The sequence below is a fragment of the Saimiri boliviensis genome, chromosome 19 (genome assembly GCF_048565385.1).
Source record: "Saimiri boliviensis isolate mSaiBol1 chromosome 19, mSaiBol1.pri, whole genome shotgun sequence".
Lineage (NCBI taxonomy): Eukaryota > Metazoa > Chordata > Mammalia > Primates > Cebidae > Saimiri > Saimiri boliviensis.
Genome location: NC_133467.1, coordinates 11,834,513 through 11,860,399, shown reverse-complemented (window position 1 = coordinate 11,860,399; position 25,887 = coordinate 11,834,513). Strand labels below are relative to the sequence as shown.

General features: G+C 40.5%; 1 protein-coding gene across 8 annotated transcripts in view; it reads left to right on the top strand.

Annotated features, from left to right (window-relative positions):
- The window catches only part of NPL (N-acetylneuraminate pyruvate lyase), a 47,894-nt gene extending 22,035 nt beyond the window's left edge, over positions 1-25,859 (top strand). For 5 of the 8 annotated variants that reach the window (XM_074390069.1, XM_010336057.3, XM_074390068.1 and 2 more), the window contains 7 exons: positions 890-965; positions 2,833-2,925; positions 4,707-4,855; positions 4,981-5,027; positions 8,429-8,513; positions 11,785-11,824; positions 15,675-16,031. In XM_074390069.1, coding sequence (XP_074246170.1) covers positions 890-965; positions 2,833-2,925; positions 4,707-4,855; positions 4,981-5,027; positions 8,429-8,513; positions 11,785-11,824; positions 15,675-15,859 — 675 coding nt within the window. In that variant the 3' untranslated portion in view covers positions 15,860-16,031. Of the gene's footprint in view, positions 1-889; positions 966-2,832; positions 2,926-4,706; positions 4,856-4,980; positions 5,028-8,428; positions 8,514-11,539; positions 11,683-11,784; positions 11,825-15,674; positions 16,032-16,668 lie in introns of those variants that run through there. The other 3 variants (XM_010336059.3, XR_012515091.1, XR_012515092.1) reach the window with 3 other exon arrangements.
- Positions 25,860-25,887: the final 28 nt, after the last annotated feature.

Here is a 25,887-nt window from a genome sequence, read left to right as displayed (position 1 = left end):
TCTGCAGAAAGATAATCATGTCTATTAGATATAGGTAGTATAAGTCAAAATCTCAGAAGGAAGCCCTTGTCCCTTTTTACATAGTGGGGCATATTTTGAAACAATCAACAAGCATCTGCTGGTTCCTTGCTATGTGCCCAGCACCATGATTGACCTGGACTCAAGGGTGAGCAAGATCTGAGCCCTGCCCTGAGGGACTTAGACTCTGGTTGGAGGACAGTCACCATACACAACTGCCTTACCACCGGGTAGGTTTAGGTACTTTATTTGAAATAGATAAAACGTGTTACAAGGGCCCAGCAAGAGGAAATACTTTTTTCTGGAGGAATCTGAGAAAATATCAGAAACATGGTATAAAGTATCTTCTGTGATGTATATAATAAGCTTTTCATTTTCAACCTGTCTCAACTGCATTCCCAATCTGTAATATAAAATTTAAAATACAACTGTCATGTCATTGGACAGCAAAGACAGTATCATCAGTGGACTGAACAGAAGAGAAATTACATCAGCAGATATCTCAATTAACAGTTACAACTCATCAAAACGAACCATTTATGTCTCCCGAGCAAGGTTTTTTGTACTGCCCAAATAGGAAGAAGTGTAAGATTAAGTGCACAGCTCACTTTCATCAAGGAGCTTTACTTTGCAACCTGGGATTTTCCTGGCAATGACATACATTAAATTTGGCTAATTTTCCCCCTCTCCAGTGGTGCATCAGTAGGCAAATTTGAAGAGTCTCAGAAGGAAGCCCTTGTCCCTTTTTACATAGTGGGGCAAATTTTGAAACAATCAACAAGCAGACCTTAGTTACAGACCTTAGTATCTAAGCTGTAGGTGACTATAATAAATCACTTGTTCCAATATGGTCGTCTTTTTTCCTTTAAAGGCCCAACATGCAGCAGAAATAGGAGCCGATGGCATTGCTGTCATTGCACCATTCTTCCTCAAGCCATGGTCCAAAGGTAAGTGGATAGGTCTGAATGCATGGCACCTCACATGGTCCACTTCTTCCTGCCTGCATTCAAAATGGTTATATTTAATTTGTGAAAGTAAAGTACTGTAGATTGGAGGCTTGAATTTGCAGTGCTACAGTGGTACTCTGAAATATTTGCTCTCTCTGGATCCATAAAAGAGACTGCCTTAAAAGTACTTCAGTTCTTTTGCCCAGTAATCTGATTGAGTTATCCACTGAGCCCCTGGTTGATCTGTAGATGCCTATCTTTGGGTCAAATGTCTGCTCCTGGACCAGTGAGTTACACAAGGCATCAGTCACATGGCAAAGCATGGGACCATTTTACTTAGAAGAATATAAGTGATGGGCATTTTGAGACTACGAATCTTGTTCAAGGTTGAGCAAATGAATCTAAGAGATTTCACAGAAATATTCATTGCCTTCCGAAATACCAAAGTATCGCTTTCTCTTTCTCCACTGCTTTCTCTGTGGAAACTATTTATGGTAACTAATTATACTAAGTCTTCTTAATCCTTTTTGATTAGCCAAAAAAGAAATACAAATTTTAGAAGGATAAAAACAGACATTATTTGCCTACATGATACAGTAAATCCATAATTAAATGTATAATAGGTCTAAATCATCAGGAAATAGCACCTATTATTGTTGCATAGAAAATAGCTCATGTAGATAAGTAATTTAATATTTATAAATAGGGAGTTTAAAATGAACATTTTTAAAGTTAAAAATTTTTTTAATTGTTTGTTTTTTAGAGATGGGGTCTTGCTTTGTCACGCAGGCTGAAGAATAGTGGCATGATCATAGCTCTCTGCAGCCTTGAACTACTGGGCTCAAACAGCCCTCCTCTCTTGGCCTCCCAAGTAGCTGGGACTTACAGGCATGTGCCACCATGCCCAGCTAATTTTTTTTTAAGTTTTTTTGTAGGGATGAGATGTTGGTATGATCTTTCCCAGGATGACCTTGAATTCTTGGTCTCAGCTGATCCTCCTGCCTCAGCCTCCCAAAGTGCTGGGATTACAGGCATGAGCCACTGTGTTCAGCCCAACATTTAAAAATTTCTTCACATGGCTTTACAAATGTTTAAATGAGTATTTTTCCTAAAAGGAAAAACAATGAATCTATGCATAATAATTTGTCAGAAATATTATCCTAGACTGAATACACATCGTAACAGTATTCAGATGACATACATAAAATTCTCCCATTACCTTGTGGCATCTAAAACATGAGGAGTGCTGCTAGACCTATCATCTGCAGTAGTGCTACAGGCAAAGCTCCCATGAGATGATACAGGAAACCCCACTTCCTCAGCAAACCAGGTGTCTGGATTTCTCCCCAAAGGGAAAAGTACCAAATTTTGCTGGAATTCTTGTGAAATGTGCCCCTACTCCTATAACTTATATCTTGAAGCAGATATTGTTTATCTTTTTGTTACAGAATTTTCTTAATTACAACCTTATTGTTCTGATCTGTTTTCTATAGTAGTCTCTGTTTACTGTCCACACTTGGGCTTTTTGGAGTAAGAAGACAAGAGTCTTATGTGATGGACTTCTGTTTTTACAAATGTATTTCATGATCATCTCTTAATATGTGGGAAGGTTTTCATCAATTTTTTTAAATAGAGTTTACTATGATAGGAGAATAACCATCTTATTTTGGGCTTTCTACAGAAAGGGAAATAAAACTGAAGGAAGTGAGTTGCAAAAACATTGCAATAGCAGGGATGGTAAGAGTGGTTGAGAATTTGAGGCTTCTGAGAAATGTGGTTGTTTCATCAGGTGATTCTTTTTTTTTAACCAAGGAAAGCCACTGTTTTATACCTGTTCACACCATGACTGTTCCTGCTGTTCTTTCAGATGTCCTGATTAATTTCCTAAAGGAAGTGGCTGCTGCTGCCCCTGCTCTGCCATTTTATTACTATCACATTCCTGCCTTGACAGGGGTAAAGAGTAAGTACTGCTTCTTTTGATATTTCTTTCCTCCCAACTCTCACATCTTACGCTATTATGCTAAGAAACCCCTCCATCCCACCCTACCCCATGCCACAAAAGCCCACCACCATTAACTGGGCAGTTCGAATTGCTCCTAAATTTCACTCTAAAGACCCACGCCTTATCAATCATTCACACTGCCGTATAATGGAAGTCGTTAGGTATGAAAGGAAATTTGATCTCTGGGCACTTGTAGCATACGCCTTTTGTCTCTATCACACACGCCCCTTCTTCTTACTGAGAAGACGTGAGTCCGTATCCCTCACTAGGACAGGAGTGTGTCTGCCTTGAACCTGTTGTATTCGTAGTGCCTGTAGCACACACGAAAGTCCTCTGATCTCTTTTGACTTCTCTTCTAGCTTTTCTTTTATTATTACTGTATTTCTTCAGAGAGAAGAGTTTTACAATTAGATGAAATGTCTTAGATTAATTTTAAAATCGCACTCTTTTCTAAATTCCATAAGAGGAAAAATAGAGGCTGTACTTTATAAACATTCTGAGGGAAAAAAAACCCTGCTTTTCCTATTCTCTACTCTCATACTTACCACTCAACTGTACTTTATAAACATTCTGAGGGGGAAAAAAAAACCCTGCTTTTCCTGTTCTCTACACTTATGCTTACCACTCAACGCAAAACATCTTACCTCTGGCCACCAAAATGTGTGTGGGCATTTCTCCCCTCAACAACCAGTTCTTCATCAGAGACGAACTGGGTGTCCTCTAATTGGATTCAGTTCTGACACTGTCTACTGGAGTTAGCATTGGATCCCAGAGGTTAAGGGCTTAGTCCCACAGGACTGCCCCCACTTCGATGCCAGTCTCAAGTCCCAGGCTGTGGCCTGTACTTCTGATCAGCTATAAATCAGGGTTCCACTTACCTCCTCCTTGGGTTCAATTAATGTGCTACAGTAGTTCACAGAACTCAGGGAAGCACTTATACTAACTACTGCCAATTTATTACAAAGGATACAGATAAACAACCAGAGGAAGAGATGCATAGAGTAAGATATGTGAGAAGGGGCATGGAGATTTTGTGCCCTCTCTGAACAAGCCATCCACCAGGCACCTTCATGTGTTCAGCAACCCAGAAGCACTGTTCTTTTGGGGTTTGATGGAGGCTTCATTATGTAGGCATTATTGAGTACATCACTGGCCATCGATGATCAACTCAATCTTTAGTCCCCCTCTTCTCCCCAGAGACCAAGGGTGTGACCGAAAGTTCCAACCCTCTAAGCACATGGTTGGTTTCCCTGGCAACTAGCCCTCATCTTGAGGCTATCTAGGAGGTCCAGCCATCAGTCAACTTAATAGGGTACAGAAATATACGTATCATTTTGTAGATTACAAGGGATATAAGAGCTCTGTGTCAGGTGCTTCTATCACTCAGGAAATTACAAAGGTCTTGAGAGTGTCAGGAATCAGGGTTGAAGACCAAATGTTAGAATAAATATTCTCCTAGCATTCCTGTCTATAAGGGTTTTAGGTACTTTGTCTCAGGAACCGGGGACTAAGATATTTAGTATAAATAGATATTTACACTTCACAAGGAATGGAAAGTTTAGGATTATAATTGGACAAGTACATAGGAGCTGCTAGTCAGGCACAAGTGATTATGCCCGGTCTGCAGTCAGTTCTGGCTGACAGCAGCATGTGGCAGCTCACTGCAGATGTGTGGCACTGTATGAGATGTTATTTCCTAGAGATATGCAGATTAATGAGGCACTTACTGTTTTGAACAGTTCGTGCTGAGGAGTTGTTGGACGGGATTCAGGATAAGATCCCCACCTTCCAAGGGCTGAAATTCAGTGATACAGATCTCTTAGACTTCGGGCAATGTGTTGATCAGAATCGCCAGCAACAATTTGCTTTCCTTTTTGGAGTGGATGAGGTAAGACACCCCTAGCACGTTACAGCAGGTCAGTTCCCTCCAAAACAATTTGTGTAGCTATTTATATAGTAGCATCTCTTCTCTTTCTTTTTTTACAAAAGCGAATATTCTTTGTTTCTGATTAGCAACTGTTGAGTGCTCTGGTGATGGGAGCAACTGGAGCAGTGGGCAGGTAAGCATGTCTCATTTTTCCCGGTGATTATGTCCCCCATCGAGGCATTCATCACCAAAGTAGCTGTATTTCTTGCATGTACATCCCTTCTAATAGAAGTTTCCTTTCTTTTCCACATTCTTCCAGTGAAAGGGAATGAAATAGTGCTTAGCTGTTTGTAACAAATTCAGTCACTGGGCCGGGCATGGTGGCTCACACCTGTAATCCCAGCAATTTGGGAGGCCAAGGTGGGCATATCACTTGAGGTCAGGAGTTTGAGACCAGCCTGGCCAACATGGTGAAACCCCATCTCTACTAAAAATAAAAAAATTAGCCTGGTTTGGTGGCATGTGCCTGTAATGCCAGCTACTCGGGAGGCTGAGGCATGAGAATCGCTTGTACCCGGGAAGCAGAGGTTACAGTGAGCCAGGGTCATGCCACTGCACTCCAGCCTGGGTGACAGAGTGAGACACAATCTCAAAAAGAAAAAAAGAAGGAAATTCAGTTTCTTTTTTTAAAAGCACCTGTTGCAGTTAGAAGGTGAGACACATGGACACATGACTTGAGCACATGCCCTAAGTTCCTGCACCTTAGCGGGAACTGACCCTTAGTGCTATAGACCCTGGTGACAAGTGTCTCAAGGATGGACTCACACTTCGTGAGTTTCTATCTTTGTCAGACATTATTTGGTTACAAGTAACAGAAACCCACTTAAACTTGCTTATGTAAAAGAAGGTAAGTTATTATGAAATACTAGGAAATCACATAGAACCCAAGAGGAGGATGTACGACCAGGCCTAAGAGAAAATGAAAGCCAAGAACTGCAGAAGCTGAACAGCCAAGGCATATCATCTTCTATGTGTGGTTTTTTTTGAAGAGACTCACCACTGCATCTTTCTGCACATGCCTTCATTTCTCTTATCTCTGTATCCAGATGGGCTTTCTCTGCTTCAATATGCACATGCCCAATCATGGCTGCCCAAGTGTGGCATCTCGGGACATCATTAGGTAGCAATACCTAGGCAAGTGTCCATGTCAGGTCTCACCGGAATCATGTGCCCCAGTGCCTACTTAGAAAAGACAGGCAATTCAATTAGCATGTCCACTGCACATGTTAACCTAATTCATTAGAATATGCTTGTAAGCAAATTGAATGAAATGTTTGCATTCACTGAAAGGTACCAAGGGAGCGAAATAACATTTATAGCATATTTTGGTGAGCCTGGCTTTGAGAAAGAGTGACTGAGTTGAATAATGTAAATGGCTTGTTCACCAAGCCAAGATGGCCCATGACAGCCATCATAACTACAGGGGTATTTCTACTGAGTAAATCTGAATGCTGTATTTGCTGAACATGTGTATTAGTTCATTCTCACATTGCTGTAAAGCAATACCTGAGTGGCTGGGCCTGGTGGCTGACACCTGTAATCCTAACACTTTGGGAGGTCGAGGCAGGCACATCACAAGGTCAGGCATTCAAGACCAGCCTGGCCAACATGGGAAACCTTGTCTCTACTAAAATTACAAAAATTAGCTGGGCGTGGTGGTGCACGCCTGTAGTCCCAGCTACTCAGGAGGCTGAGGCAGGAGAAACACTTGAACCTGGGAGGCGGAGGTTGCAGTGAGCCAAGACTGCACCACTGTACTCCAGCCTGGACGACAGAACAAGACTTTGTCTCAAAGGAAAATGAAAAGAAAGAAATACCTGAGTAATTTATAAGAAAAGAGGTTTGATTGGCTTACGATTCAGCAGTTCAGGAAGCTTGGCAGCATGTGCTTGGCTTCTGAACAAAACTTTCAATCATGGAGGAAGGCTAAGGAGGTACATCTTACATGGCCAGAGCAGGAGGAAGAGGAGGTGAGGTGCCACACACTTTTAAATAACCATATTTCATGAGAACTATCACGACAACAGCACAAAGGGAGATGAGTTAAACCATGGGAAACTGCCCCCAGGATCCAGTCAACTCCCACCAGGCCCCACCTCCAGCACTGGGGATTATATTTCAGCATGAGACTTGGGCAGGGACACAGATCCAAATCATATCACCATTATACCTTTTCCCCCCGGAAATTCTTACTTTTTTAACTCTTCCTTTTTGGTCTCCATCCTAGGCATTTTCATTCTGTCAACATAATCTATAAGCAAAATACATTGGGTTAGACTTCATTTCTCCCTAGTTATAATCACCTTTCTTTCTAACCAAGGATACACCTAAGACCACTGGGATTCAAATTTTAGTGTCTGAAACTCTTCAGACATTGTTCTTCCTTAGTCTATTGCCAGAAGATAACATGAGCTTCACATTCCTGGAATCCTTTACTGTTGACCCAGGGCCTATATATAAAAGTCCAACAACATTTCTGTTCTTGGTATATCAAGATAAATACATTTTCTGATACCAACTCACTATGTGAGAAGCCATTTGAATTTAAAGAACTTGGGGAAATGTCCTTATTATGAGTTTCTATAACCTTCTACCTTGCTGGTTTCAGAAATTACTTGGTTACAGATAACAGAAGCCCATTTAAACTAGCTTATGTAAAAGAAGATAAGTTATTATAAAATACTGAGAAATCACACAGAAACCAAGAGGAGAATGTACAACTAGGCCTCAGATAATTCAGTGATTCATTTAAGACATTTGTCTTTATAGGTAGAGTTAGAGAGTTTAAGTCCACAAAAATGTATTGTCAGGTCCAATAACTATTCTCACCTTCATTTTTATCGAATTATTATTGAAGATAGCATGACACAATGGAAAAGCTTTTGTGGCAACTCTGCAGCCCGTCTTTGTTCAAAACAAAAACCAGGCCTACCCTTCCATGGTTTTACAAGGATTAGACATGATCTATGTCAAGCACCTGTAATGTAATAGGCACTTAGTACATGGTCCCTCATTTTATTATCATCATTATTAATGTTACTGTCTGGAAACTGGTCTTTAAGTAATACACGTTGGCAAGGAATGTAGGTAATTTGTTGGGACTTGCCCCTTTTACCATGGTGCTCCATCCACCCAGTTTTTCAGCATAAGCCTTTTAGGATTCACCTCAGATGCTACATTTTTTCCACATTTCTTGTCTAGCATTGCACCTGTACGTACCCTAGGGCAGGAGCTGGCCTCAATCACTTCCTAGCAAATACGCCTCCAGCTTTTTTTTTTTTTTTTCTATTTTACCTTTTTTCCACTTTTCTTCCTTTATCCCCTTTTGTCACTCTTCCTTCTCTGCAGTACTGCTTAGTATTGCTAGAAAACTCAGAACTGAGGGCAGTCTGATCCCCTAATAGATTAAGACCCAAAAACAGACTTTAGGAGGACTGGGTGTGTTTTTCCCCTTTTAAACAGCAGAGGGATTTGAAGATCTGGACCTTTCCTGTTGAGTTATTGAAGCTGCAGTATTTGCTGTTGTCTTTCCAGTACCTATAACTACCTGGGAAGAAAGACAAGCCAGATGTTGGAGGCTTTCGAAAGAAAGGACTTCTCTTTAGCCCTGAACTATCAGGTAAACGTTTTCTTCCCTTCCCACAGCCTTTTTTCTTTTCCAATTGAGGATTCTTTTTCTTCTCTCTCACCAGCATTCCTACCATACCTGCTCTCATTAAAATTGTCCATCCGCTTCTTTCTTTACCTTTCTTCTGTTTCTTTCTTTTCCTTGTTTAAAACCAAAGCTGTCCCCATTGTCTGTGTTCCCTACATGTCTAATCAGGACAGGCCCCGTATGGATATGGCTCTTCTCTTCCTCCTAGAAAGGATCTTATTTTTACTCTATCTTCAAAGTGCTTTTGTGACTATAATATAATGGTCATAGATTTCTGGGAAAATGACCACATGCTGTCCCGTTGAGGACATCACACCAGAGTTATCACAGAACATGAGGAAGCTATGAAGATGGTAACATAAAATGGGGAAGCCTTCCTTCAAAGGCAGGGCAGGTCAGTCTCGTTCACCCTGGAAATGTGCTGAGAACTAGAAACATCCACCAGGAAGGAAATAAGAGCCTAGTGGGTGATCCAAAAGTAGATACAGGATTTGAGACAGGAAGAAAAAACCAGCAGAAACTGATGCGTTGCAGGGAAGATCCCAGAGGCCATAGTGACTGCTGTCAATGTTCCATGGAGGACAGTCTAGCCATCCAGGGAAAGAAGAACCTCAGTGAAGGGTGGAACAGTCTCAACAGCTGGTTCTCTTTTATTTAGAGACAGGGTCTTGCTCTGTTGTCCAGGCTGGAGTGCAGTGGTATGATCATAGCTCACTGCAGCCTTGACCTCCTGGGCTCAAGCAGTCCTCCCACCTCAGCCTCTTGAGTAGCTGGGACTACAGGCATGTGCCACTTCACCCAGCTAACATCTGGTTCTAATATATAGTTCTAAAGTAAATGGAAGTATTTATCATCTAAAAGTAAATGGAATGAATTGGAAGAAAATAGGGTAGACATAAAAGCAACGCTTTTGGGGTCTGAGAGGCATGGGGATCTTCAGGATAGTATATGTGGTTAAGAGAAGTATCCCAAGAAAATAAATGGGAATGGAAGGACAGAGTAAGATTGGAGCAAGTGGTTGGTCCTAATGAAGCTTGGCTGTGGGATCTTTTTGAACAGGACAGGCTGCCATCAGTGTAATCGGAGATCAAAGAGCAGAAGTACAAAGCACCCTGTGGGGGCTAGAGGGAGTGACCTGCAGCCCCAACCCAGAGAGAACATGAAGAAGCAGAATCCAGAAGTGATTAATTATTTCCTACCCTTAGGCCTCAAAGTTGAGCCATCATAAATCTACTTCCCCCTTAAAGTTTAAATACCTTATGTAACATTCACCTTTGTCCATCCTCAGACCAGGTGAAGCTAAGAATAGGAACTGGGTAGGGATCTAGGAAGCTATGCCACATAAGCTAGACATTGACAAGATTTTGGTTTAAATAAGGGTAAGAAGAATGAATTGTGCAGACTGCCATTTCCTTGCATTGATGGTTTCCCCCACCCTGCCTAGTTTCCTAGAAAAGTTATCCCTGAAAATTCTAGCCTGTTCTGAACAGAACAGGGAAATCATGGATGGAGTAGACTGAAGTATCTGTAATGCTAACCCTTTCATTCAGTGGCTTCTCTTATTGGCCAATCCAGTCTCCATCTTTTTCCCCCCTTAGTCCCACGCTAAATAAATCATCCCATTCAAAACAATGTTGGTTAGGAACTTAGTTTACCACATTCTGTGTTTCTTCTTAAAAAGGCATGTATGAGTGAGTCTTATTTACTCATTTATTGATATGCCAGGGGCTGTGCTCAGTACTTTCAGTAAAGCTGGTTTCTGCTCTTGAAGAGCTCTGAGTCACGTGAAGAAGCAGACAAGATGTTAGGGTTAAATTTACCTCATTCACCTTAATGTACTTAAATGCCCTCTGTTATGTTTACATGAGTGAAATGACACATGTACAAAGATATTCCTTGCAGCTTTGTTTATAACAGCAAAAGATAAAAACAGCCCAAATATTCATCCATAAGGCAATGATTAAATATTTTATGCAACTGAATAATATATAGCTCTTAAAAATGAGATAACTTTATGTATTCTGACCTGGAAAGATCTATATGGTATGTTAAATGGAAAAAAGCAGCAAAGTACAAGAGAGTAAATGTAATGTACTGTATTGTTCATGGGGTAGAACACATACGTAAGTCTCTCGGTATTACAGTATTATTGTACATTGAATTTTATTTATAGCATACAGTCAAAACAAATGTTAAGCATTTTGATAAATATAAAAGTTAAATGTTATTGAAAATATATCTCTTAATAAGATGGATGAGGCTGTTTTTCTTAAACCAATTTTTCTATGAATCCATGGATGAATATTACTTAATGCTAGGATGAGCTGAGGTTCAACATCAATGCTGTTTTTGTTTTTGGAGAAATAAGTGCTTCAAAACTGTGTTCATGTAAGTTAGTAGGTAAGAATGGACATTTTGTTATAGCAGTATCACTCAATTCTTTGCACATTGTTTGAGTCATATGCCAAAATCACAGAATGCTGTAATGATTTTTAGCTGAAACCTGAGTAGCTAGCAGTGTAGAAAGCAATTAATTGAAAAACCTCCGATTTTTGAGAGGACTTACTATCTGTTAATTAGAGGAATCACTGTCCCTCTCTTTGTCAATACTAATGCTAACACTTTGATTTGCTCTTTTATGTGGTATTCCAGAGGTATCCCAAGGCAATGGGTAAGGAGGCATGCCTTTATTTTTTTCAAAAGGAGAAAAGGAAAGACTGTGAATGGGGAAACAAGAGAACAAACTGCACCTCCACTGCATGCAAATTCTTATGCTGATGAGTTTTAGAACACAGCACTTACAGAAGCTGAGGATCTAGAAATTAATTCCCATAAATCTTAGCCTTGCTCATGTTCTCCTTAGGCATCCTGGAAGGAACCCCAGAGCTATCTATACCTGAGTTTGAAAACCACTGCACTAGCTGACAGGTTTACCTATGTAAGCCAGACAGATAAGGGGTGTGACTTCCCGTCTTCACTCTCTTGTACAGTTCCATCATTGAAGCTGCTTTTCTGCACGGGCCCATTCTGTAAAGCCTACATGTATGAAAAGATCTTACCTTAGCCTGGATGGATCCCAGTCATCTTCGCTGGGCTATTTTTCTCTACTCTGACAGATCTTCAGTAAACGAAGGTGTGCAGGCTTTTTAGGGTTTCTGTAATCTGACTTCTAATTTCTTTACATTGTTTACACAGTTCAGGAATATTAACTATAGATTTGTTTGTTCTTTTCTAGTTTTGTATCCAGAGATTTATCAATTTTGTGGTCAAACTAGGTAAGTGCTGCATCTGTTTTCTGCTTTGCCTGCTGCTGGAGACTTTAAGGAAAATGCAATACCATCATTTTCTCTGAGGGTTCAACAAGCACACCTTTTAATGGTCTGTTGCAAGCAGAGTTCTGTTTCCCTTATTAACCCTCGGGGCCAACCACATAAAACCGTGAAGTAAACCTCGTTGGAAGATCTTGGCAGCCTTCTGCACTTTAGTACACACCTACCCCATTTTCCATTTTTTCTCCCTAATCCGTCCGCACTCCCTCCCTTTACTTGCCTCTGCTCATTAAAATGCTGCTACTGCATTGTGGCTGATTTCAGCCTAAGTGCTAGGAGGAAGGCAGTCTAAACACAGATCTTACTAAATTGTGAATGACTGACAGCTCTCCCAAGAGTATTTACAATTTAAACAGAGTTTATTAACACAGGTAAGCTTAAATGGATGGAGGTTTGGATAATATGCCAAAGTAAAATTGAGGAGCAGTAGTGGGGAGAAATACAGTGAATCGGAGCAGAGGAACCTCTCCAGAGTGTCTTAAATCTTATTCTATAACAAATGACAAATGCCACCATCCGCTCCTCTTCTGTAAGAGATTGGCCCTTGGGCCAATTGAACCCACATTAATGCAGGAAGGGCTTTAAGTTTATTTTTGGCAAACCACCTTGCTCTCTGTCAGAGCCCTTCTGCATAATCCTGGCAACTCTTCCCTCTCCCTCAAGCACATCCTATGTGCTTTGCCCCTCATTGTTGCAGGGCTCTCAGCCCGCTCCTCCTTTCAGGATGTTGCCATTTGTGTTTCCACCTTCATGATTTGTGCACATTTGTGTGCCACCAGTGCTATGAACTACCTATTATTGTTCCCTTTTTCTAAGCAAGTTTTCACAAAATTGTGGGTTTGGTGTGATAATCATATGTTCCTAAAGTACATTAAAATAGGTATTGAACTATTAAAATGTTAGATGAACTAAAAGATTGCCTGTGTGCAGTAGTCCCCCTTATCTCAGGGGGGTATGTTCCAAGAAGACCAGTGGATGCCTGAAATTGCAGATAGTACAAAACCCTATATATACACTATATTTTTTTCCTGTACATACTACAGTAAAGTTTAATTTATAAATTAGGCACAGTAAGAGATAAACTAATAAAATAGAACAATTATAACAATATACTGCAATAAAAGTTATATGACTGTGGTCAGTCTCTCTGTCTCTCTCTCAAAATATCTTATTATTTTTGGGCTGCGGTTGACCACAGATAACTGAAGCCATGGAAGTGGAACTGCAGACAGGGGAGGCCTACTGGATATTCAATCCTGCGAATATTTTCCTTCCCAAAGCTCAGTGTTTACTGTACCTAAGCTAACCTAGCAAAAGAAAGTTCGTTCTTAGATCTTGAATCTGAAAGCAGTAGCCAGCTAAGGAAACAAATTACAGACATTTTAGAAGATAGGGATTGGAGATTATGATTGATAATTACTAGTTAAACTTTTTACATATTTACTAACAGTGTACCTGATCTTCGATCTGCTTCTTCAATCTGAAGGCTGTCTTCCTTTAGTTCTGAAAAAATTCTCTACTGTCATCTGTAAAGATTGTTTTGACTGCATTTACTCAAATCTCTCCTTCTGAAAGCCTATTAGATGTATTTTGGATTTTCTCAATCTGTATCACAATTAAAATATTTAACATAACCTTCTATGCTATTATTTCCTTGGCTCTACCTTTAAAATCACTAATCCTTTCTTTACTTATGTTTTTAGTGTTTGATTTCCCTAAATATATATATATATTTTTTTTTTCAGTAATTCTTGTCGATTGTTTTGTACTCTAGCGTTTTTTTTTTTTTTTTTTTTTTTTTGTTTTTTTTTTTTGAGACAGAGTTTCGCTCTTGTTACCCAGGCTGGAGTGCAATGGCGCTATCTTGGCTCACTGCAACTTCCGCCTCCTGGGCTCAGGCAATTCTCCTGCCTCAGCCTCCTAAGTAGCTGGGATTACAGGCACGCACCACCACGCCCAGCTAGGTTTTTTTGTATTTTTAGTAGAGACGGGGTTTCACTATGTTGACCAGGATGGTCTCGATCTCTTGACCTCGTGATCCACCCGCCTCGGCCTCCCAAAGTGCTGGGATTACAGGCTTGAGCCACCGCGCCCGGCAAATGATGACTTTTTTTTTTTTTTTTTTTTTTTTTTTTTTTTTTTTTTTTTTTTTTTTTTTTTGAGATGGAGTTTCGCTCTTGTTACCCAGGCTGGAGTGCAATGGCGCAATCTCGGCTCACTGCAACCTCCGCCTCCTGGGTTCAGGCAATTCTCCTGCCTCAGCCTCCTGAGTAGCTGGGATTACAGGCACGCGCCACCATGCCCAGCTAATTTTTTGTATTTTTAGTAGAGACGGGGTTTCACCATGTTGGCCAGGATGGTCTCGATCTCTTGACCTCCTGATCTGCCCGCCTGGGCCTCCCAAAGTGCTGGGATTACAGGCATGAGCCACTGCGCCCAGCCAAAGGAATTCTTTCTCTTTTCATCACTTTTTTTTTTTTTTTTTGAGACAGAGTCGCCATCTCGGCTCACAGCAACCTCCGCCTCCTGAGTTCAAGCAATTCTCCTGCCTCAGCCTCCCGAGTAGCTGGGACTACAGGCGCAGGCCACCACGCCCAGCTAATTTTTTTTTTTTTTTTTTTTTTTTTTTTTTTTTTTTTGTATTTTTAGTAGAGACGGGGTTCACCATGTTGGCCAGGATGGTCTTGACTTCATGATCTGCTCGCCTCGGCCTCCCAAAGTGCTGGGATTACAGGCTTGAGCCACCGCGCCCTCTAGTGTTCTTTACTTCTCTTAGCCTACGGCTTCTATTCCTCCTTTTATCTCTGAGAAGTCTCTTTCAGAATAATCTGTCATCTACTCTCAGGATGTGAGTTTTATCATTTTGGAACTTGCTAGTTCTCATGCTGCTGCTTTTCCTCATGGGCTTTGTAATTTTTAGCTTTGAGCTCATCTTCAGAGACTGTTGTTTTCCACATAACCCATTGAACATTAGGTTGTAAGGTGCCCTATCAAGTGAGTTTACATTTCCCTCTGCTAGGACACTGTAGTTCCACCAGTTCTAACCAGTTTTGGGGTTAATTTCTTAGTGTAGTACCTATACTAAGTTTGTAATGCATATTGGGATCTAGCATTCACCTTTGGCTCAGGCTCGAGATTTCTTTCATGAGATCTGTTTCCATCTACAACCCTGGTAGAAGTCAGGTTTTCTTCTCTATCTCCAGACCAGTGGGCCGGGTTTTTTTTCTATTGCTTTTCATGGAAGGCTGACTACCAGTTTTACACAGGGAGTTTAATTCCAGCTTCTCACCGTGCACAGATCCAAGACTTCATTTTTCATTCCCATACCAGCCGTATAACACCAGCATGAAAACAGCAGCATTGAGTCACAAGCCACCTTAAGTACTGCATTTCTCAGGGACTTCCTACATAAACTAAACTAAATTTTGTCTTGGCAATAAATTCCTACCTCCTTTGATCAGCAATAGTGTGTTACTGAATCAGCCTCTCCTCTTTCTGACCTCTTGATTCCTGACACCTTTGGCTCCTCCTTCTTGGGTTTAAGATTTACCTTGAGTCTTCATTTTCTTTTACTGTGATCAGCTTGTTAAAATTTTCCAGCATTTCTATGTGTTTGAAGCAGGAAGAGGGATTTCAAATGACTGCTTATGTTTCATACCGACTAGAAATGTTCTCATCTTTTGTTTTAATCTTATCCTGTTGTTGTCGTTGCTATTAGCATATGGTCTCCTTCTTTGGGATGTTTGTAGAGGGATGAACAGTCAGTCATGTTTCCTCATTTATTTTTCCCATCCAGGTTTTGGAGTGTCACAGACCAAAGCCATCATGACTCTGGTCTCTGGGATTCCAATGGGCCCACCCCGGCTTCCACTGCAGAAAGCCTCCAGGGAGTTTACTGATAGTGTTGAAGCTAAACTGAAGAGCCTGGATTTCCTTTCTTTCACTGATCTAAAGGATGGAGACTTGGAAGCTGGTAGCTAGTACCTCTCTATCAAATCAGGGTGTGTACCTTGAGACATAATCTACCTTAAATAGTGCATTCTTTTCTCAGGGAATTTTAGATGAACTTCAACTCTCCTAGCAAGTGAAATCTCACATCAATCAAAAAGCATTTAGGTACCTAATATGAGCATTAAAAAGTTGTGGTTTTGTGTTTTTTGTTTTTTGTTTTTTTTTTGAAGGGGCAAAAACTCAGAATCACAACTCTTATTCATTTCACAAATTTTTTTGTGGAGAAATTTCTGTTTATATGGATGAAATGGAATCAAGAGAAAAATTGTAATTGATTAATGCCATCTGTCTTTAGGCACTCTCATCATCTCAATTTCTGGTTCCTAATCCTATTTTAAAGTTGTCTAATTTTAAACCAGTGTAATATGTCTTCATTTGAATACTCATTTGCAATCTAGGAAAACTGAGCTACTGCATTTAGGCAGGCACTTTAATACCAAACTCTAGCATATCTCAACTATATACAGCTACAAGTACACTAGCTCATTTGGCTGCTCTGTTTAACTCTAGAATGGATGCTTCTGAATTCATTTCGAAGTCACCACTTTCCCCTTTTCAAAAACACTGGGTCAGGTGAGGACTTGTTTCAATTCCTGTAACTAAAGAAAGGGTGGCTTTCTCATAATAAAGGAAGAAGTCTTCCCCAAAGATGAATTTAAGTCTCCACTTTTTGCTACACAGAAAACTCAAAACTCAAAGCTTCAACGAACCAAAGGGCTGTTCCTCTAGGGTACCACCAATTTCCCCTTCCTCCACTGAGAAGACTGTCTCTCCCACAGGACTCTGAATTATTGCAGTTGAAGGCCAACTTCCTTTCTGCGGTGAGCCCAAAGGCTACTGTTACTATCCTGCCACACTTTCAAGCAGTTACTTTTCTTTAGTGATAGAAGATTTGGAGAGGACCCAAAGGACTCAGCTTTCTCACCACACCTCCTTTTTTACTCTTTCCTTTCTGTGTAATATATCAACACCTGTTTAATTTCCCTTCTAACAAACTTTGGTGTAAGCTTTCTGATACCAAAGTGTATTAACAGTTAATCCTTACTGATTTTAAACTTGACTATCCAGTCCGTTAATTACCTAAGATTTTGTTTTCATTTCATCTCTAATTGTTTTGATCATTGGCAGAGAGAGAGAGTATTTGAAATTCATCTCAGTTTTGCTCCTTATTTTAATCTCTTTGAATTAAAAATAAAACTTTTTCGAAAAGCAAATTTGAAATTATAAGTGGACTTCAATTATCTTTGCTAATCCTCTCTTTAATTAAAAGTTGTTGTATTTATATATCCTTGACCCTCTTTTTTACCTTTGTAGCTGTTAAGAAGAAGAAAATGAGTTTTTTGTTAGTTTTTGGTTCTGAGGATGTGGCATCCTTACTTAATGATACTAAAGACAAATTTAATTTTTTAAATTCTTGGGTATCCAATAAACAAAGAACTATCTTTCTATTTTTGTTTTTGTGAAATCAATGCTTGGAGGATTTTTAAGATGATTAATGAGCTTTTGTGAACATAAAGAGAAATATATTTTTAACATGACCAGGTCTGAGTTTAGCTCTGTTGATATCTAGTAGCTTAGAAATGAATATTATATAGCAGTAGGCTATTAATAGTGCATTTAACAAGTAAAACTTTGGAATACTATGAACTTATTGTTTTGTTATAATCTATTCTTAAATTGTTTTTAACATTAAAACTAAAGTAATGGCATGTGAAATATTTCATTCAACATAGTACTAAAAGCTGATTTCTAACCTCTTTGTTTCAAGATAGAAATCTGAGATCAGTCCATTGGGATGGTTGGAGGGACAGGAGTGATTTTAGGAATTGGTTTTACTTAGGATCTCTCATGGGTTTATTCAAAGATACAGAAAAATGCCATGGAGATGAGGTGGAATTGGGGTTGGGCAGCAGCAGGAGCAATATATATTCTTTCCTAGAAAGGCTATTTGCCACAACTTGAGATAAATTTCTTCTTTGTAATCACCTAAAGGGCATGGAAAATCCAAACTCTTAGGAGGCTAAAATCTAAGAGAAGCCTGGGTTGAGGGACTTTGCAGAGTGACTGCAACCCAGGCTTAGGTACTCACCTGGGCTCACTAAGGCTTTTCATACAGGGGAAGTGGAGTGGAATCTATAAACACATCAAATCAAGTAGAGGAAACAACACATCCAAACCATTTAAGCATTCCCTTATCACATGCTGACTCAACCCTCAATTTCCTCCAGTGAGAGAGGGAAACCTGGAACCAAAATTATGCAAATAGCAGAGGTAAGTCCCAGGTAGAGGCAGAGTACTACCTCACACTTTGGGTTTCTGGGACTGTTAAATGGCTACCTGGGTGAACAAAATAACTGATCCAAATCGTGGTTTCTCTGTGAACCCCTTGGTGACTCTTAGGAAATTATTTGATACATAAAACATTTTAGCATTTTAAGTTACACAACCAGAAGAAAAACCTTAAAGCATTTTCTTAAGTCTTAATCACACAATAAATATAATGGAATGGATTCAACAAAATACATAAAGAACTATATCCAGCAGGATGTGTTACCTGTATCTGGAGACCAGTTAAAGAGAGCGTTCAAGTTCTATTCCAGAAGGACCACCTAAGGAGATTGTACCGCAATCACATGGTCACCTCCAATATATTTTCTACACAGCAGCTAGAATGCCCTTCATGAAAATCAGGGTCCCATGTTTGAGCCAGATATGGGGTTAGGTCCTGTAGGCATAGAAACTCCTGCAAATGCCAGCCTTTGGTGTGAGAGGCAAACCTCTTTGATCAGCAAGCACACATAACAAAGTTATCTTTGAGGTCATGGAGAAGTGGGTTTTCACAAGCGGGCAAGTGCATCAGCATCTCAGTATGGTCTACAATCCAAGTCCAGTTTGCACCATTTTATGGTTATGCTACCTCAGGTGGAAGGAGATGGAATAAAAACCACATACGACATTCTTGAGAATCCTCACACTAGGGTGAAACAAAGTGATCCACCCTCAGAGCTTGAACAAGTGGGCATATTTAAAGCATCTGTAAGTGAGAGTGGCAAATAATGTTCACGGGCTATATTAGTTCGTTCTCATGCTGCTAATAAAGACATACCTGAGACTGGGCAATTTATAAAGGAAAGAAGTTTACAGTTCCACATGACTGGGGAGGCCTCAGGAAACTTAACAATCATAGCAGAAGGGGAAGCAAACACATCCTTCACATGGCGGCAGCAAGCAGCAGTGCTGAGCAAAAGCGAGGAAAGCCCCTTACAAAACCATCAGATCTTGTGAGAACTCACTACCACGAAAACAGCAACATGGAAGTAACCACCCTCATGATTCAGTTATCTCCCATCACGTCCCTCTTATGCACATGGGGATTATGGAAACTGCAAGATGAGATTTGGGTGGGGATACAGCCAAACCATGTCACAGGCCTAGATGCTTTTTAGACTGCGGTTACTATCTGAACTCCCCTGAACATTGACCAATTAGTGTTTTCCTTTTCCTAAGGTAATAACCTCAGTCAGGTTTGACTTTCCAATTTAAGCAGACCTCTAGAATCATTCAATTAAAACACTAAGTATATTCTGCCTTTTGCTCTTTGATTTGCCTATATACCTATCTGTATGTAACTATATCTTTCAAGATCCTTCAGTATGGCCAGAGGCAAGTGCTGGAGGATGGAGGTGCAGAAGAGGGACCAATTTCCACAAAATAGTAAGAGAGGACTTCTCTGAGTCCATTAGACTTAGTCTGAAATTAGAATGTTGGAAAGAAACCAGTCAGGTGAAGAATAGCAGAGGGTGCATTCAAGGTGGTAGGACCCACAGATTTGACAGTCTGGAGCCATAGAATAGTTGGGAGTGTGAAGAACTGAACAGAAGCCAATGAATCAGAGTTCAGGCATCAAGGAGAAAGAGTAGGAAATAATGGATTTAAAGGGACTGCAAAGGAGCCAACTCCTGTAAGATGTTGTAAGTCACAGGAACATTAAACTCAGTGTTTTTCTGTGCTGCAACTTTAAGTGCTATAACTTTAGAGTGTAAAATAACTATAGCCCCCCCACCAAGACTGAAAAATTAGTACAGAAGCAAGAAAGTTTACAATAAGCCTTCATTACATTATAGTTTGTAAATGTATTTATTATTTCAAATTGTTTATATAACCTTGTCTGTGGAAACATTGATATACTTTTGGCTGAAAGTATTTAGTTTTCTTGGGTTTACACAGAATGCATCATGATTTTCTACTTAAAATATTTTTTCATTTAGTGGCTTTTCACTTAGCGGTAGGGTTTTTAGGAGTGAATTAAACATAATAACAAGGAATAGGTATATTTCTATTTAGTAGCAGATAATTGTAGTACCTAAACCATTTATAGATATAATTCTGCTGTCAGTTTTCTTTTTCTGCTGGCACTCAACTCATTGGACTTTGTATTTTAAAAACAGAGATAGGATCTGACTGCATTGGCCAGGCTGGTTTTGAACTCCTGGCTTCAAGTAATCCCCACACTTCAGCCTCCCAAAGTGTTGGGATCACCCACGTGAGATACCATACCCTGCCACTCATCAGAGGTACTTAAGATCGTCACCGGTTTTATGATTTTTTTAACTTGAGCTTATGTTCAGTGGAATTTTAGAGGAATTATTTGAGGTCTGGATAGAACATTCCACCAAAAAAAAAATAAAATTTTAATTCTTCTAAGGGATTTATCTCTGCTGACGAGTAACCACTTTAAATAATTGGCTTGAGGTTTTCATGGATATCAGAGGAAGTGAGTCTTTTTTTCTAGCTAGCATGTAGTTTTTCATAGACAGGTTTCCTTATTATACCACTCTTCTGATTGGTTTGGTTTTTCATTGTTGTTATTGTTGTTCACTTTTCACTGAGGATGTAAGGCATTCTGGCTCATGTGTAGGTCTGCTCTCAGCCTCTACATGCTGGACAGTCTCTTTTGTCTCCTTTCTCCTAAGCCCCAATGCAGCTTTTATTAAAAGGAAGCTCAAGTTCATTAAGAATCAGCAGACCCTTTCACGGCAGGCACTTATGCCAGGGCTCTCTTGCCTCTCTGGATTCATTCATTCACTTCATTTATGTTTACCTCTAAAGCATTTTCTTTCTTGCCAGCACAGCAATGCATTTTTTTAATTGCATTCAACATTTTCTGTTATTTTTCAATGGTAAGTTTATTTAGGGCATCTCCATTTTTTTCAAGCTTTTGCAATCTTTTGCTTTCAATTCCTCTTTTAAATACAGCAGATTTATATTTTGGTACATGTTCTATGCTGAGCCATTTTCCCTTAATAGATGATTATATCCCATTTACCTTTATTGAAAATCTTTCTAAAGTAGTTTGTAGAGGAAAACATTAATTTGTTCATGTAAATAAGTACAATTATTCTATACTAGTATCCAATAGGAAATTACAAATTCTAGATATGTGAAACTAACACTGGAAAAAAGTAAAACCCCATAACCTTATAGAAATGTGGTGTTCCTATGGTGACTCATGCCTGTAATCCCAGCACTTTGGAAGCTCAGGTGGGAAAATCAGTTGAGATCAGGAGTTTGAGAATAGCCTGGGCAACATAGCAAGACCCTGTCTCTACAAAAAGAAAAGAAAAGAAAAAATACATGTATTAGTCTTCAGTTAAAGCTTGTATATAGAAGCAACAAAATGCTCAACTATACAAATGCTTAGGTAAATCCCTGAACCTTAATATGGGAACCATAAAAGCAAATGTGAATATGGCATTTCAAGACTATGTAACTAAGAAGCAAGCCAAACTGTAGAATAAACTAATTCCTATAGAATCAATACAGATAAAGCAAATATAGCAGTAAAAGTGGAACAAAGCAAGTTGCAAAATCCTTTGAATGTGAATAGATTTCTATGTAGCCATAGAACTTGCAGATTAACAAATGGTTCAAGAAAAACTGGTGCAATGGAGATAGAAAAATGACTTCCAATGTTAGAATTGCTTTTAAAAAAGACAAATATTCTCATACATATGCATAACAAGAAATAAAAAAGAAATCTAATACAATTGGCTTTTGAATGACCATAACTATGTGACAAGAAAATAATTTTAAAGATACCAAATTCTTCATTCTCAAAATCTAGACTACCATTTCTGCTAGAATTCAGATTACTACATCTGTGTCACTCATTGCATTAAAAGAGTCAATCAGTCCTTTAAACCAGTGGTCCCCAACCTGTTTGGCACCAGGGACAGGTTTTGTGGAAGACAATTTTTCCACAGACCAGGGTATAGGAGGGATGGTGTCAAGATGAAACCATTTCACCTCAGATCATCAGGCATTAGATTCTCATAAGGAGCATGCAACCTAGATACCTTGCATTTGCAATTCACAATAAAGTTCACACTCCTATAAGACTCTAATGCTGCTGCTGATGTGACAGGAGGTGGAGCTCAGGTGGTAATGCTCGCTCGCCCTTTGCTCACTTCCTGCTTTGCGCCCAGTTCCTGACAGGCCATGGACCAGTACTGGTCTCCAGCCCAGGGGTTGGAGACGTCTTCCTTAAAAGATCAATCAACTCTTCAATAAGTGAAGATTTTTGTTGGTGGTGGTGGTGGTTTTTTGTTGTTGTCGTTTTTGAGATGGAGTCCTGCTCTGTCTCCCAGGCTGGAGTGCAGTAGTGAGATCTGAGCTGACTGCAACTCCCAGGTTCAAGCGATTCTCCTGCCTCAGCCTTCCGTGTCGCTGGGACTTCAGGCACACACCACCACGCCTGGCTAATTTTTTTGTATTTTTAGTAAATAGGGTTTCACTTTGGGGGCCAGGCTGGTCTCAAACTCCTGATGTCAAGTGATCCACCCGCCTCGGCCTCCCAAAGTGCTGGAATTACAGGGGTGAGCCACCACGCCCAGCCAATATGTGAAGGTTTATGTGGGTAATTGCGTCAAAGGAGAGAAGGCTCTGGTCTTTATCCTCTTCTTACAAGGGCACTAATCCCATCATGGGAGCTCTACTCTCATGACCATATCTAAACCCAATTATATCCTAAAGCCCCATCTCCAAATACCAGCACATTAGAGATTAGGACTTCAGCATATGAATTTGAGGGAGATACAAATATTCAGTCCATATCAGCTATGGATGGTGGTTGGAACATGGGAGAATAAAACTGTCCGGGTAGAGGGTATATAGAGTGCTAAGAACCTGGGCGTGACTTGCAGTTGGAATGCACATAGAGGAAGAGAAGTAGAGTAGGAGTCTAGATGGAGTCATCAGAAATAGGAGAGCAGAACAATGCTCAAAGGAACTCCGAAGGTCCTAAATTTGAGCAACACTGGTACTCAGAGAACATTTGCCTTTGGGAGTCTCATCCTGGAAGAGAAGATACCTTATATCTCTTATTTCCCACCAAACTAAGTGAACTTTCATCGGTTATTTCTAGTAAAAAAGGTAAATGTTAAGTAGTCCAGTTGAAGCAGACCTTACATTATTTGATCATTATGAGTGAACTATAGCCCCAGTTCCAAATTCTTAAGATAGGGACAAAGTTACCTGTTTTATAATAAACTGAAAAATAAAATTCCCTACTCTGCTCTGTCCCACTTGGCTAACCTCTGAAATCTCCTAGTTGGTCAGCTACTGGGAACAGGTAATCATTGTGCTGAAATCGGTCCACTTTTCAAACTTCTGGCACATGTTTTAAGGCCTCACCTGCAAATGTTAAGTTCTTAGAGAGTGTTAGTTGCCAAGGGCCACCTACAAAGGTAATGCCAGTCCTGGGACCCAAATCCCAGGGACTCTAGATCTCAGATGCAAAGCCTAAATTAAGAACCAATTCACCTGTTCCTATTTGGCCATCTTGGATCTCCCTACCAACAACAACAACAACAAAGAACCAATTCAATAATATTCTCCTTAATCCTTGGAAGCTAAAGATCCAGCTTTAAACATGTGTTTACATATAATATATTGATACTTTTGTTGTGCTCATTATATATGATAAAACACTTGCAATTCATTTATGCTAGTTGAGTCTCCCCACCTTTTTTTTGTTTTGTTTTGAGATGGAGTCTCTGTCACCCAGGCTGGAGTGCAGTGGGACGATCTGCGCTCACTGCAACCTCCATCCTGCCAGGTTCAAACAATTCTGCCTCAGCCTCCTGAGCAGCTGGGATTACAGGCACCAGCCACCTTTCCTGGCTAATTTTCTATTTTGAGTACAGACGGGGTTTTGCCATGTTGGCCAGGCTGGTCTCAAACTCCTGACGTCAGGTGATCTGCCTGCCTTGGCCTACCAAAGTGCTGGGATTACAGGCATGAGCCACCGTGCCTGGCCTTGTTGAGGATTCTTGCATCTATGTACATCAGGGATACTGGCCTATAGATTTTTTTTCTTGTGTCCATATCCAGTTTGGGTATCAGGGAAATGCTAGCCTCACAGGACAAGTTTGAGAAGAACTGATATTAGTTCTCCTTTAAATGTTTGGTAGAATTCAGCAGTGAAGCTGTCAGGGCCTGGGCTTTTCTTTGATGGAAGACTTTATATTACTGATTCAATCTCATTACTCAGTTGGACTTTTCACATTTTCTGTTTCTTCTTGGTTCAATTTTGGTAAGTTGTATCTGTTCAGGAATTTAGTCATTTCCATTTGGTTGCCAGTTTGTTTGCATATAGTTGTTCATAATAGCCTCTAATGATCTTTTGTATTTCTGTGGTATCAGTTTAATGTCTTCTAGGCCTCTGCTGCTTTCAACACCGTGAAGGATACAAAAAAAAAAAAAAAAATTAAGATATTTCCTTCAATGATTATGTTAAAAAATTAAGGTCTTTCCTTCAAGTATTTTATTCTTAAATAGAACAATCACCTGAAGAAAATAAAAGAATGAGTAAATGCTAAACTATGTTCTGATTTTAAGGATGACAGTTTTCAAAGGAGTGGTCAATATGAGCTGGAAGGATTAAGAAAAGCCTAAGAGAAGAGGTGAAAAATAAAGATGCATAGATATACTGGGCCCAGATAATTGATGAGTCTGGATTTCCAGCAACAGTCCCAACTGTGTTTCGTATCGTTGCCTTCACGGGAAGCACTGTAGTTCAAAATTTAAGTGACTAGTATAATAATTAAGGATACAAATTATTCCAAAGACGTGGACCACCAAAGGTTACTCAATTTAAACAAAAGCAATCTTGAAGATTTTATTCCTTCCTTAAACTAGCTGGCTGAGCACTTACAGTGTTCCAGGCACGGCAAGGCGTCGTGGCCGGCGTCAGTCAGGCGGAATGCCCGCCTTCTCTGAGACTTTTCTTTCATGGCTGGCTGGCGGGCTGTTTTTGAGGCAGTCTCGGCCTCTCGCCCAGGGTGGAGTGCAATGGCACACTCTCGGCCCACTGCAGCCTCTGCCCCTCCCCCGCCTAAGTGATTCTCTTGCCTCTGCCTCCGGAGGAGCTAGGATTGCAGGCCCGCACGCCCGGCTAATTTTTGTGTTCTTTTAGTAGAGACGGGGTTTCACCACGTTGGCCAGGCTGGTCGCCAACTCCAGACCTTAAGTGATTCACCCGCCTCGGTCTCCCAAAGTGCTGGGATTACAGGCGTGAGCCACCGCGCCCGGCCAGTTTCTTTCTTTCAAGAGACGTTGGCGTTCAGAATGTCTGAATCACCCCGGTAACCACGCCTACTGAACGCCTACCACGTGCCAGGAACCGAGCTAAGCCCCCTTCATATGCCATCTCATGTAATTATCTCAGTCCTACCAAGTTAGCAGTAAGGTTTCCAGTTCTGCCTTCGACGGGCACCTCCAGTCACCAGAGAGCCCTATGACGGATCCTGCGAAACATTTTGCTGCATCAGAATGCTACAGGCCCTCAACTCCCTAACAGGCGCCAAAGCTGGTGGCGGATGACCCGGGGTAGCAGGCCTGGCGCGCGGCCTGCCGGGCGCAGCGCATCTCCCTGGCAACGAAACCCTTCCGCGCCGCGAGGCGGCTGAGCCCCGCCCCCTCCATTGGCGCGCCCTCAC